The sequence below is a fragment of the Notechis scutatus genome, chromosome 16, assembly GCF_049901735.1.
Source record: "Notechis scutatus isolate UNSWTSFEM ecotype Mainland chromosome 16, rNotScu1.2, whole genome shotgun sequence".
NCBI lineage: Eukaryota > Metazoa > Chordata > Lepidosauria > Squamata > Elapidae > Notechis > Notechis scutatus.
In genome coordinates, this window is record NC_142024.1 from 8,547,412 (window position 1) to 8,561,734 (window position 14,323).

Here is a 14,323-nt window from a genome sequence, read left to right on the forward strand (position 1 = left end):
TTTCATAACGGAACCAATAGAAATGATGATGGAGAAGCATAGAGAGACTTTGTGTTTTATTGTGGCTCCTGGGATGGAGCGGCCCCTAATACTGGGGTTGCCCTGGCTCCGGAAATTGAACCCCCACGTGGATTGGAGGAGGGGGTCATTGCGCATACATACTGACCAACGCCCAGAAGGGGAGGGGCAATCTCAACCGAAACTCAAGAATCCTACTGAGCTAACAAAACATAAAAACATCAAGCCATCTTCCATATGTTTGTTTATGTTTGTTTTTAAAAACCAATAAAAACTTAAATTAAAAAAAAAAAAGAATCCTACTGAGCTGGCCTCCAGAGGAATATTGGGACTTAAAGGAGGCATTCAGTGAAAAGGCCTTGGACGAGCTTCCCCCCCCATCATTCAACAGATTGCAGTATTGAAATTTTACCCGGGGTGAAACTCCCAAAACCAAAACTGTACTCGATGACACCATGGGATCTAGAAGAGCTGCGGTCATTTATCGATAAGTATTTGGAACGTGGTTTCATCCAACCTGCTAGACCCCGGGTAGCAGCCCCAGTATTGTTCTGTGAAAAGAAAGATGGCTCCCTTTGTTTATGTGTTGACTACAGAAACCTCAACGCTATTTCAGTGGAGAACATGTACCCCCACCCCTTGATGTTGGCTCACTTGGCCAAAGGGAAATTTTTTACAAAACTCGATCTGAGAGAAGCATACTACCGAGTTCGAATTAAGGAAGGGGATGAATGGAAAACTGCTTTTAACTGCCCAATGGGTTGTTTCCAATTCAACGTTCTTCCATTTGGCCTACAGGAGGCCCCTGCAGTATTCATGCAAATGATCAATCAGGTGTTGCATGAACATCTATACAAAGGAGTGTTGGTCTGTCTTGATGATATTCTTATCTACACGGAGACTCATGATGAACATGTGAAACTAGTGCGGTCGGTTCTGGAAAAACTTCAAGCTGCTGAGCTGTATGCAAAGTTGTCCAAGTGTGAATTCCACCAGGAAAAAATTGACTATTTAGGCTATCGCATCTCACATGATGGCATAGAAATGGTTCCAGGGAAGGTTTGTGCTGTTTTGGAATGGGCCCCTCCCCGCACCAGGAAGCAACTTCAAAGTTTCTTGGGATTTGCTAATTTTTACCGTCAATTTATCCCTGCTTTTGCAAAGATTGCAATGCCTATTACAAATCTCTAAAAACCAAAGGGGAGGTGAAACTGAAGCCCAGTAAACCACTGGAGTTGTCCATGGAATGTCAAGCCGCTTTTGAGAAGCTGAAACGACTTTTTGCTGTTGAACCAGCACTCAAGCACCCGGACATGGACGCTCCTTTTGTAATCCAAGCCGATGCGAGTGACGTAGCAGTCAGGGTGTTACTACAAGCAAACGAGACGGGGATTCTGCAACCGTGTGCATATACTTCCCGTAAACTAACTGAAACTGAAAGAAGATGGGCCATCTAGGAAAAAGAAGCTTTTGCAGTTCGCTGGGCTCTGTTAACCTGGAGGCATTTCTTAGAAGGGGCAAAACATCAATTTGAGGTGTGGACGGCTTTGAAAACGCCTCGGAAGCTGTCTCCCAAGCAAGTTCGCTGGGCGCAGTACTTTAAGCGCTTTAATTTTTCATTGAAGTACATTTCCAGGGGGGAAGAACTTCATGGCGGATGCTTTATCTAGATTATCTCAATATAATAGTGCTCAGCAAGAAGTGGTACAGCCTATTGTCCCAACCAAACAGTTGGCAGCTCCAGTGGTTACCAGAGCCCAGAAAAAAGAAGGCGGTTGATTTAACAAATGATTTGACTGCACAATTAAGAGACGCTCTAAAACTTGATGATTGGTTCCTTGCTCATTCAAATAACTGTACGGTTAGAGATGGATTGGCATGGGTGGGGGCCAAATTATATGTGCCAGCGAAGCTGAGAAACCAAATATTACAGCAAGCTCATGACTCTAAAGCCGCTGGACATTTTGGATTCGTGAAAACCTCACACTTGGTTAAAAGGCAATTTTGGTGGCCTGCCTTGAAAAAGGACATTGAGGCTTATGTAGCTAGTTGTCCTATCTGTGCCTCAGCCAAACGGCCTCCTGGTAAACCAGCAGGCTTACTACAAAATGTGGACAGACCAACGGCTCCATGGAAGGAAATCTCTATGGATTTTATAGTGGAATTACCTGAAAGTGGGGGGAATACAGTTATTTGGGTAGTAACCGATTTGTTTTCCAAACAGGTACATTTAATACCTTGTCCGAAAATCCCCAAAAGGGCCCCCTCCCCATGGTGCAGGAGGCCAACTAGGCCAGGCCCACCATGGCCACACCCACCCAACAACTGGGCAGAGAACCCCCTTGCTAAAATTTTCGAAGCCCACCCCTGGTTGTAACTGCTAATCACGGACCTTAAGGCAGCTCGAAAAGTCCATGCACTTAATTCAAACCTTTTATTTATGTATTTATTTATTTATTTATTTTGTCAACAGCTTACAATATAACAGAAACAAGAATCAACATAAGTTAAAATACAAGAAATAGGAACTAATCACTGGGGACAATAGGACAGGGACGGTAGGCACGACGGTGCACTTATGCACGCCCCTCGCATTAATTCAAAGGCTCTCTGGCAGCAATCGACCCAAGCAGAATTTCCTACTTCGCTTCTTCTTCCTCTTCACCCACTTGCCAATTCTCTCCCCAAATCTCCAGGGGCAACTCTTCGTCCCCTGCCTTCGGGGAGCTGAAAGACTACTATCTTTTCTACTTGAAGAGCAAGTCTGCCCGAGAAGAACTGCTGAAGATGTGGGGAGAAGAGCTGACCTGCGAGCAGAGCGTCTACGAAGTCTTCAGGTGCTACATCGCCGGGGAGGCCAACCGAAATGGACACAAGGTGAGAATTCACGAAAAGCACGGCCCTTTTCTGGTGAAAGAAGAAGAAAGGTGGAGGTTGGCCATGAGAAGGCCAAGCCAAAGTGGACTACTTTGGTCGAGCGTTCCTTCTCCAGCGATGTATCTCAACCTTGGCCGCTGGTATCTAACACCAGATATTTGACACTGCATTTAAGTTATCTAAAATGCATAAAGGGATGTCAAACGAAGGTTGGAAGTGTAAAAGTAAAGAAGGGACTTTTTAAAAAATCATTTATAGTGGACCTGTGATAAAGCAAAGAGATGTTAGAGTAAGGTTCATATTTTAATACAGAAAATGTTTAAAAGAAAGATAAAGGTGAAACCAGACACTTTTCTTTTGGGTTTAGTGGAAAAAGACTTGGAGAAAAGAACTCAGAACTTTGATCTTATATATGCTGACAGCAGCAAGACAGCAAAAAAAAAAAAAGGAAGATTGATTGATGCTTATAGAAATGGCCAGTTTATATTACTACTAGCTCGATACCTGTGCTTCGTTACGGAACTTATGTTTGTTGGGCTTAGTTTTTGGGGAGGAAAATAAGGGAGAAAAAATTCTGCCTCTGCCTACCAGCATCCATCAGTATTCATCTGGCTAGCATCCTGTCAGTGTGCGAGAGAGTTGAGGGCGGTTTGGAAACTGAAACAGTATTTACTGTGTGAGCAAGGAGACAGCAAGGAACCTGGGCGTGGCTTAGCTCAACTGTTCTGTACTAAAGCTGCTTGCTGCTGTGAAAGTAAAACTGAAATTCCTCTCCTCTGCTTGTGTTTTTGCATTTGGAAGAGATTTCTTTTCAGGTGGGGAGGGGGAGTAGAACTCCTTAGCATCAGAGCGTGTTAATAATAATAATATAGGAAATGCTAATGGCTCTGATGGTCATTTGGAAAAATCCTTTCTTAGTGAGCCCCCAGAAGCCAAGAGGAACATAGGTGCCAAACTTCAAGTTTATAGGTTTTACAGTTCTGGAGATTTTGTGATGATGCATGAGTGGCCTTTCGCTTTTATACATATATAGATGAAAAAGCAAAAAGCTGTGGTTTGATGTTTTAATTTACTGCAACAGAGGGAGTGAGAAGTCAACTATTTTCTCCCAGCCCTTCCTCATTTCTCTTCCCCCCACCCCACTGCCTTCCTATTTATTTTTGTTTTTTTGTATTTTATCACCTAATAAAATGTGGTTGCTTTTTTTTAAAAAAGAAACAATAACAAAAAGCTGTGCTGACTGGGGAATTATGGGAGTTGAAGTCCACCCGTCTCCAAATAGGTTGATGAGAAACGTCCTTCTACCGCTTTGATCTCTTCCCCTTTGCCTCAAGGTCACCTGTTTGCCATGGAACGATGACCCCCTGGCCGCTGAGACCAACCTCATGAAAGACGAGCTGGTTAAAGTCAACCGGAGAGGCATTCTGACCATCAACTCCCAGCCTAACATCAACGGAAAGCCTTCCACGGACCCCATCGTGGGTTGGGGACCAGAAGGCGGCTACGTCTTCCAGAAGGTAGCCTCCTTAAACCACTTGGTGGATTCTTTGTTTCTGTTCCTTTGGGTCACTCTTGACCCCTTTTGGAAGTGGTTGGCCACTGCTTGCTTCCCGGGGTTGAGAGAGAGGGACTGGCATCAGGTATTCCGGCTGGCTTCCCAAAATCACGAAGCAGGCTCCTCGTCCCGACAAAAAACCCCTTTTATTTAGGCTAATGTGAATTCCTATCATTCACATCCAGCAAAGTCCCGGCAAACAAGTCTTTCAAGAGTGATTTTACAATCACAGACCTTATCAAGCTTGGAGAGTTGCCAGGCCGATAGCTTCCAAGTGCAACGGTGTACCAGAAAATACTTGGCAAGGAGTCAGGAACAAATCTTCACCCTAATTAAATGAACTAATTGTCTCCTGCAAAACCCCATTCCCCTTTCGCTCCTCTTTTATACTCTAGGAGAGGGGGCCATTCAGCGTCCACCTGTGGCTTTACTCCCAAGTCGACCCTTGTTCCTTAGCTATTCCCTTCTCCTGGCAGCTCTGTGCATGCGCACATCAGAAACAGGCTCCAGCTGCTCTTCTTCCCCACTGATCTCTGACTCGAAAGGCAGCTGATAACTGTCAGACGGTCCTGGCCCCATCTCTGCCTCCGCCGCAGAGCCCTTGTCAGAGCCTTTCCCCAGACTCCAGGACTGGCCCATGTTCCTCCCCAACCTCCTCCCTGTCCGAGTCTGCTGCCAGTTCCGCTGGCCGTTGGCGGGCCACAACACTTTGTGCCTAAGGAGAGGGAAACTCAAGCCTGAAACAAACAGCTATTCAGAAGACCAGGGAAAAGGGGATTTTGATTCTTAAAATCATTAAAGCAAGCAACATAGAGATTAAACGGTATTAGAGAACCTCGTGGGAATCACAGAGGATAATCGACCCCACTGAATTTTAAAGGCCTCATTTACAAGCCTGGTTTAGCTGCTGAGAGGTTCTTGAATGACACCCCAGAATGAACCCCAGAGGAGACAGCCCAAAAAGGCTCTCAGATTATCCATGCTGGCAGTCTCCTCCTCCTCTTAAAACGACTCACAAAAAAGCAGCTGCAATCCCCAAGCGCATTCAATATGGGCTCCACTGTGTGCAAACGCCCCGTAATTCCCAACATCCAGGAGTGCAATTCTACCGGTTTGGACCGGTTCCCGTGAACCGGATGTTAAATTTACATCCGGTTCACCGAACTGGTAGTTGAAGCCTCCGGACCACGGGGAAGGCAACCAATAGAAGTTCTGGTAGGCCACGCCCACCATGGACACACCCACCCAGCAACCGGGCAGCGAACTAGTAGCTGGGATTTTTGAATCCCACCCCTGCCAACATCAAAAACCACACCGCACCAAATAATTGTGTTCTCACCTGCCTTCCTCCTTACAGCCTAATGAGATTTTAAAAAGCTCACTGCTTAAATATCCTTAATATCCCTTAACCCAAACTTGTTTAGCGTGAACCTTGGCTAGGATTATTATTTCAGTTTGTCGGTTGTGCAAACCCAGATTGTTTGATGGGGTCAACAGACTGGGAGCTCGGAAAATTGGTTTGATTTGGGAAGCAGCTGGAAAAATATATTTAGTTTGTTTTACAATATGGCGGCCATTTGTGAAGTGGTTTAAAATATGGCGGCCATTTGTGAAGACTTTTAAGGTGTGTGGACAGAAGAGAAATCAATGTCCTATTCTTTCTGCTTACCCCTTTTTTTACAGGCTTACCTGGAGTTTTTTACCTCCGCCGAGAACATCAAAGCTCTTCTCACAGTTCTGAAAAAATACGGAGAGCGTGTGAATTACCACATCGTCAACGTGAAGGTATGCTGGAATTTCTCAGGCCCTTTGGGGCACCAGGGACCAGTTCCGTGGAGAAAGATTTTCCCACGGATTGGAGAGAGGCTTGGTTTCGCGTGCTGCCTGCATCCCACGAATGGGGCTTCGCTTGTTTACGTGGCCAGGCCTCTGGCATGCTGTGGCCTAGTGCTGTTCCATGACCCCTCCTGTCTCAGGCCATTCAAAAACAAGCATCTCCCATTGATCAGAGAATAGAATCAGCTCAGCCCTGCATGGCTAGAAAAATAATACAGAATAACAGAGTTAGAAGTAACCTTGGAGGTCTTCTAGTCCAACCCCTGATCGAGCGAGAAATACCCTTTCAAACAACAAATGGTTGTCTCATCTCTTCTTGAAAATATTTTATATCTATATCTATAAAAGTGAAATACCATTCACGGATCATCACAAAATCTCCACAACTGTAAAGCCTACAAACTTGAAATTTGGCACCTATGTTCCTCTTGGCCTCTAGGTGCTCACTAAGAAAGGATTTTTCAAAATGACCATCAGAGCCATTAGTATTTCCTATATTATTATTATTATTAACACGCTCTGATGCTAAGGAGTTCTACTCCCCCTCCCCACCTGAAAAGAAATCTCTTCCAAATGCAAAACACAAGCAGAGGAGAGGAGTTTCCGTTTCCGTTTTACTTTCACAGCAGCAAGCAGCTTTAGTACAGAACAGTTGAGCTAAGCCACGCCCAGGCTCCTTGCTGTCTCCTTGCTCACACAGCAAATACTGTTTCAGTTCCCAAACAGCCCTCAACTCTCTCACACACTGACAGGATACTAGCCAGATGAATACGGGTGGATGCTGGTAGGCAGAGGCACAGTCCCCCTCCCCCCTTATTTTCCTCCCCAAAACTAAGCCCAACCACATAGTTCCGTAGCAAAGCATGCGTATCGAGCTAGTAAAATATAAACCTCTTGCCCTTCTGCTCTTCTTCAACCCTTTCCTGCTGCTTCTGCAGGGAGAGAACGTCACCAATGCTCACGAGATGCAGCCCAACGCTGTCACATGGGGGATCTTCCCCGGAAGAGAGATCATCCAGCCCACAGTGGTGGATCCAGTTAGCTTCATGTACTGGAAGGTAAACCTGTTTCTTTTTCCTTTCCTTGCAGATTTCTGCCAGACATGATATTCTTCCGATTAAAATCGGAATTCCGATTTTTTGGGAATCGCCCCCGCTTTCCCCCTTCTTCTCCTCCTTCCCCTCCCCTCGGAGGCCCGAGTCAGGAGTTGCTACCGCCGGCGCGGCTCTGCGTGGCTCCAGTCCGCGTTGCCTCAGGAAGGGAAAGGCAAAAAGGAAGAGCCGCGGTGGCGCTTTGCAACGGCAGCAGCGGCTCCTGGTTTTGCCTTTCCCTTCCCGAGGCAACGCGGGACTGGAGCCGCGCGGAGCCACGCGCCGGGCGGTAGCATCTCCTGACAGCCCCAGCCGGATACCTGAGCGGAGCCCAGGCGGGTGGGCGGTGCGAGCGGAGGCCGCTGAGCGGCAGGAAAAGGGAGCTGGACAGCGATTTCTTGGCGCGCGGTGGGGGGTCTCTTTTGGCCGGCCCCGATTTTTTTTCCAGAGGGGAATATCATGCCTGATTTCTGCTTAGCCTGTTTCTCCCAGTCTAGCCTACAATCCAGTGAGAAGCTACCCTTCTTCGGGGGAAAATAGCAAGTCTTATTTTTTTCCCAACACTCTCTAGATCAGTGATGGTGAACCTTTTTGTTCTGGTGTGCCGAAAGTGCGGACGCGCGCATGCCGGCATCCACAACGCAATGCGCCCTCCCGTGCATGCACGCGCAACACCCCACCACCACCTGCACTGTACATGCGCGCACCTCCCAGCTGATTTTTGGCCTGTTTGGGACCTTTTTGGCCCTCCTGGGGGCTCGAGGGAAGCCTTTGCTGCCTTTGGAGGCCGAAAAACAAGCCCATATTTCCAGAAGTCCCATTTTTCAGCCTCCCGAGGCTGCAGAGGCTTCCCTCGAGCCCCCAGGAGGACGAAAAAGGCCTCAAATGGGCTGAAAATCATCTGAGAGGCGCATGCATGCGCAGTGCAGGTAAGTTGGTCTGTGGCACACGTGCCATAGGTGTGCCATCATAACCCTAGATTGTTTTAAAGTATTTTATGAATGAATCTCTGCTTTGATCCTGATTAACCTCTGGGGACATTGACATTTAAAAATGTTGTGCTGGTAGTCCTCAGTTTATGACAACTGAGCCCAACATTTCTGTGGCTAAGCGAGACTGTTGTTCAGAGAATTCTGACCTTTCTTGGCAGAGTTGGTACGTGAACCACTGTCGTTGTTAAGTTAGCAACACCGTTGTTAAGTGAATCTGGCTCCCCTATTGAGTCAGGAGGTTGCAAAAAAGGGATCATGTAACTACCAGGACATTGCAACTGTCATAAATGCGAGTCAGTTACCAAGTGCTTGAATTTTGATCACAGGGAATGCTGCAATGGTCATAAGTGTGAAAAACAGTCATTAAGTCACTTTTTTTCAGTGCCGTTTGTAATTTTGAACAATCACTTGAAGTTAACTGTTGAAGAGTAGCTGTATGTGATGACCTGGTGTGTGGCACAAAGGCAACCCAGTCAGATAATCAGTAAGAGTCCCTTTATTAGCTCCAACTTTGCCCCCAATGTCCTGGTTACCTTCTGGGCTGGAGAAAACCTCTATCAGGAACAGTCTTTCGCTGCAGAGAATCAAGTCCAAAACTTGGTCAACAAAAACTGTAACTATAAGTCCAATCAAGGCAAAATGAGGTAATGAGTCCGACAGGGCAGGAGAAGGAATTCCAGATGTGAAGGAATAGCAGTAATGCAACATGGTTGGGAAGACGCCAGGAACACAGATAACCAAAGTCAACACAAGATAAACTTATGTTTGCTCCCAGCAGCTGCTGCACTCGGCGTGCATCTCTTTTAAACTCTCATTTCCAGGTGAAGGGAATCAGGGCCCTTTCCTCCCCCATAAGTCATGCAACCCACGTTGCTCCCTTCTCCATTCTTCCATGCGTGCCCTAGGATGAAGAGTGGGGTGGGTCTGGGTCTTCCTCTGAACTCCCTTTCCCTTGTTCTTCCTCTCCCCTGCTCTGCCCAGCCGGACTTTGCCCTTCCCCAGTTTCCTCCACAACCAACAGAGCCACACTCCCGCTCTCTGTCAGCTGTTCATTTTCCTCCTCAGATTCAGACTCTGACGGGCATGACACTGTAGTGCAAACCTTGGGAGACATTTAAATTTAAAAATGTATATTTAAACCTTTTCATTTCCGCCACGTAATTCCTGCCTCCCCTTCTCCAGACCTTAGAAAGGTGTTTATATTCAGTTCTTCCTTCTGAAGCATCCACAAGTTTGCAATTTCTGAGGTTCTTACTTGCAGGGTTGAAAACTGCAGCCTTGCAGAACTCCAAACCTGGAATCTTGTAGTAATGTGAAATAGTTTTCCCACAGGTAGGGGTGGATGAAAATTACAGGCATTTGACTCACAAACAGCTCATTTAGTGGCCGTTTTGAAGTTACAATGGAAAAATGGTGACATGACCGTTTTCCACCCTTATGGCTGTTACACCCATATGACCCTCCCATTGCGGGATTTACATTCGGATGGTGGACCAGTGACTCATATGGACGACGGTTGCAGCATCCCAGGGTCAGGCTTTTGCAGCCTTCCGAGAAGCCAAGTCAATGGGGAAGCCGGATTTCTTTTAATAACCATGTGGCTAACTTAACAATGGCAATGATTCACTTAGCAACAGTGGCAAGGAAGGCCGTAAAATGAGACAAAACTCAACCAATTTCTGACTTAGCAGCATAAATTTTGGGCTGGATTGTGGTCATAAGTTGAGGACTACTTGTATGTCAAGGTTCCCAAGTAATTGTTGTGGTTAGCCAGCAGCAGATGCGGATGGCTGAGGAGGACTCAGGTGAGGGGCCAGGACCATTGGGGAGTGGACTGCTGCCTTCAGAGGTTGTGGGGGCTGGCAGCAGCGATGAGGAGTTTCCTGAGGAGCCTGTGCCAAGTGCGCGTGCACACAGCGCTGCTTGCAGGAAAGAGTAGCTACAACAGCATGGGTGACTCGGGAGTAAGGCTGCAAGGTAATGGCCCCTCCTTCAAGAAGATAAAAGGCAGCTGTGCAGCGAACGTTCTTTGCAGGAAGCAAAGACGTTTTGAAACTCCAGACTTGCAGTATCTTAGTTGGTATTTGAAGACTCTTGTGTTGTGAAATATTTCTAGGTAATCTTATCTGTGATTCGTGGCAGTCTCGTATAGTTTTGGCAAGGCTTGTGCTGATCAAAGTTAATTAGTTTGCAGCAGCCTTTTAACCAGGGATTCGTAAGAATCATTAAGAGGTTTCTGTTCCCTTTGGTTCGTGTTTGTTTTATTGGACAAGAGTTTGGGTCAGAACAGTAATACATTCCATTCAGTGAAAACTCTGAGGCAGGCATATTCATCAAACAACATGTTACTGGGACCTATCAAATTGGCACAGACTTGGTGGAAAACCGGCTCTGAGTTCCCACTGGTTTTACACCCAATTAAAAGAAAAACTTAGTCACTTCCCCCCAGTCACCCGTCACATGGTCCAATTAGCATCCAGCCCAGTTGCTAGGTGACCTCAGTCTCCGCCTCTCAAACACCTGCACCAACGTCCTGGATTCCCAGGGGAAAGAATTTTATTTCGGCTGTAGCACCCCCAGCTAATCTCTACGCCACCTCCTCCCTGGCCCCCTTCGCTCCAGGCTGCGTCAGCCCTGAAGCCGTGAGAAGAGAGACCTCCCTAGAGGAAACCTGCATGGAAAAAATGGCCACAATTAGGCCAACTTCAGGGTTGGCTATCAGCTTTGGAAGCCATATTAGCTACCAGACGCTTCCACACTGCCACATTCTTGAGCCTGGGAAAATGGGAGGGGTGGGATTTCTTGGAGCGCATGTGGTTAGACATAATAGCACTCTTCTTCTAAGTCAAGGTCATGTTATCTCTGCACCTGGGTGAGAGGACGTCTCAAATTGGATGGTGATTGGGGCATGTGATGCCATGATGGGTCCAGGGGGTGGATTTTTAATTTTTTTCCTTATTGCAAGGAAACCCGGAACTTCCAGATTCGGGATTCTCCAGATGTGCTAGTTTGCTATCCAATCAAAACAGAACTTTTGAGAAGTTTGTCTGTCCCAGAGTTATTGGTTGGAGTGGAGGTTTTCTGGAATGCTGACATGGATGGCACTGTATTCATTTCGGGAACCGGGCCGGGGCTGAATCCTGTGTTCAAGTCTTGCCATCTTCCGCTGCCTCTTAAAATGTCTAACCCGTAACCCTTGCTGTCTCCCATGGACAGGATGAGGCCTTCACCTTGTGGATAGAGCAGTGGGCCAAGCTCTACGAAGAAGAATCCCCTTCTCGGATGATCATCCAGTACATTCACGACAACTATTACCTGGTCAACTTAGTGGACAACGACTTCCCCTTGGAGAGTTGTCTCTGGCAGGTATTGGAAGACACCTACGAACAGTTGAACAGTCCAGGAGAGGAAGCGAAAACCTCTGGATTTTGAAAACGGGGACTTTACAACACTTTTTACCACCATCGCAACGACCAGCAGCTGAGCAACCTAGTAGAACTCTGGTGCTGCTGATTTTTCTAGTTTTTTAATCAGATTTTCGATGACGGGTGCTCTAAACCGGCAGTCCCCGGTTTGGCGGCCTGGTGGGTTGTGATGTGTGTGTGTGTGTGTGTGAGTGAGTGCAGGTGCACGCACGCATTCACAGCTCCAACAGAGCTTTGTGCACAAGTGGAGGGGGACATCAGCGGAGGGTGCTTGGGCTCACGCGTGAAGCTCCCCTCGCACAAAGGAAGGCCGCTTGCACGAGTGCGCAAAGCTCCATTCGCACGGAGATTGGCGTGCGAATACAAGGGGGTCACACGAGTGCGCCTTCCACTCGTGTGAGCGGAGCTCTGTGTGCAAAGCACGTTTGCCTGTCATGCGTGTAAGCGGAGCGTCACTCTTGCCCATTTTCTCCTTGGGGACACCTCCTCTAAACTTCCTAAAGACCAACCACGGCCAGCTTGGCTGAGACTTCCAACCTATCCGTCTTTTTAGTTCTCCTACAATCTACCCCTATTTATTTTGATTTTTGTAAGAGGCATCGAGAATTACCTTCCTTGTTGTTGTTTTTTTTTTGGGGGGGGGAATGGCAGCCAGTGGAACCTTTGTAAAGGGACGAAAAATGAAATAAAACGACTCACACATAAGGCCTCCTGGCGTGGCCTCACAAGGAGAATGGCTTTGTCTGAAGGCGGCGTCTCGGGGGTCTCCAATGCCAAGGAAAAGTTTGCCCCCACCCTCCTGCCTGGCAGAAAGGGCACCGAGCCCACCTGTCTCAAGATAAGAGCGTTGGAAGGGACCTTGGAGGTCATCTAGTCCAGGGGTTCGCCAACCTTTTGGACCTCAGGGACCACCAAACTCATCATTTTAAATCCCGCGGACCAGAGACCCACCTGGGAAAAATCCCCCAAAAAGTCTGCAGGAAAATTCTCCACCCCGTTTTCCTACCGATTGATCCTTATTTGGGATCGCAGGATAATGTCTCCAGCTCCGTTCTCAGTGGGGGAAAGAGAGAGACTTTTAGCCTCATGCAAGGAAAACAGCAGAAGCAGCAGAAGTCTTTCTTTCTCTCCCCCAAACTCCCCCATAAATGAGTCTTTGTGAGACTTGTCGTGCCGGCGCAGCCTCTTGGAGCAGGAGGCCTTGCAGAGTCCCAAAGACTCATTTCTGTCAGAGTTTGGGGGAGAGAAAGAAAGACTTTGGCTGCTTTCCTTGCGTGCAGCCAAAAGCAGAAGAAAGAAACGGAAAGAAGCAGCCCGGTGGCCAGGCCAGGTGCGTAGAGCAAATTTTCCCCTTCCGCCCTTTCCCCCCTCCCCTCACTACCTCATGTTCACAATACAAGCGACGCAGGCCTTGTGTTCCCGCGGGCCATGTGGGCGGCGCAGCCTTGTGTTCCCATGCAGTCTGGATTAATTGCTTGGGGGGGGGGGACATTTCTCTGCGGACCACCAAAATTTTCTCACGGATCATCAGTAGTCCACGGCCCACCGGTTGGCAACCACTGACCTAGTCCAACACCCCACCCCTCAAGCAAGAGACCCTACACCATTTCTGACAGAGGGCAGTCCAGTCTCTTCTTGAAAGCCTCCAGGGGTGAAGCTCCCACAACTTCCGAAGGCAAAACTGTTCATTAAGTGTGAAGACCCGTCCCAAAGCCACCTATTTTCAGCACCGTTGTAACTTTGAAAGCCAGTCACTAAATGAACTGTCGTCAGTCAAGGACTATCTGTCAGGGAAACTCAGCGGGAGGGGGAAGAGAAGACTGCCTGCTCTGTTGCAAAACACAACCTGACTTACCCTCTAGAGCAGGGGTCTCCAACCTGGGCCACTTTAAGACTTGTGGACTTCAACTCCCAGAATTTCTCAGCTAGTTTCACTGACTGAGGAACTCTGGGAGTTGAAGTCCACAAGTCTTAAAGTGGCCCAGGTTGGAGACCCCTGCTCTAGAGTGGGGTTGTAATGTTCCAGAGTGTAACACAAACTTAAAATCCAATCTTTAATGCCTTCAACTTGGCCCCACTGTTCAATAATTCTCAGTTGGAGATAACACTTATTCAAAAATAAGTCTTTAAAAGAAAGCAATACAGCCCGAACTTAATGAGCAGATAGAGGTGAAATAAAAAACTAAAACTACAATGAGGGAATTTCCACAATGGACCAGAATAAGTAATTACCAACTTCAAGGAGATAACAACGCACAGTCTGTTGGAAGGACGCTGACCAAGATAACTTCAGCCCAAAGTAACACATGCTTTGCTTCTGGCAATGCTGTGTTTTAACCATCTCTCTTATATAATATTCTCCCCAGCTGCCATCAATGAGGGGGATCATGGCCGCTTCCTCTCTCGTAAGCCAAGTTGTTTCCTTCTCCGTTGCTCCCTGCATGTCCTAGGATGAAGAGGCGATGGGCCTGGTTCTTCCTCTGACTGCCCAGCCGGCCTCTGCCCTTCCCAACCTTCCTCCACAACCTC

The 14,323-nt window shown here is 47.5% G+C and overlaps 2 protein-coding genes across 2 annotated transcripts in view; one reads left to right on the top strand and one right to left on the bottom strand.

Annotated features, from left to right (window-relative positions):
* Nucleotides 1-12,496, top strand: part of MTHFR (methylenetetrahydrofolate reductase) — a 30,264-nt gene extending 17,768 nt beyond the window's left edge. Inside the window, exons 9-13 of the mRNA XM_026690798.2 lie at nt 2,715-2,895; nt 4,230-4,412; nt 6,134-6,235; nt 7,225-7,344; nt 11,586-12,496. Coding sequence (XP_026546583.2) covers nt 2,715-2,895; nt 4,230-4,412; nt 6,134-6,235; nt 7,225-7,344; nt 11,586-11,801 — 802 coding nt within the window. The 3' untranslated portion in view covers nt 11,802-12,496. The remainder of the gene's footprint in view (nt 1-2,714; nt 2,896-4,229; nt 4,413-6,133; nt 6,236-7,224; nt 7,345-11,585) is intronic.
* Nucleotides 1-14,323, bottom strand: part of AGTRAP (angiotensin II receptor associated protein) — a 65,016-nt gene that overhangs the window by 12,480 nt on the left and 38,213 nt on the right. The window lies entirely within an intron of this gene.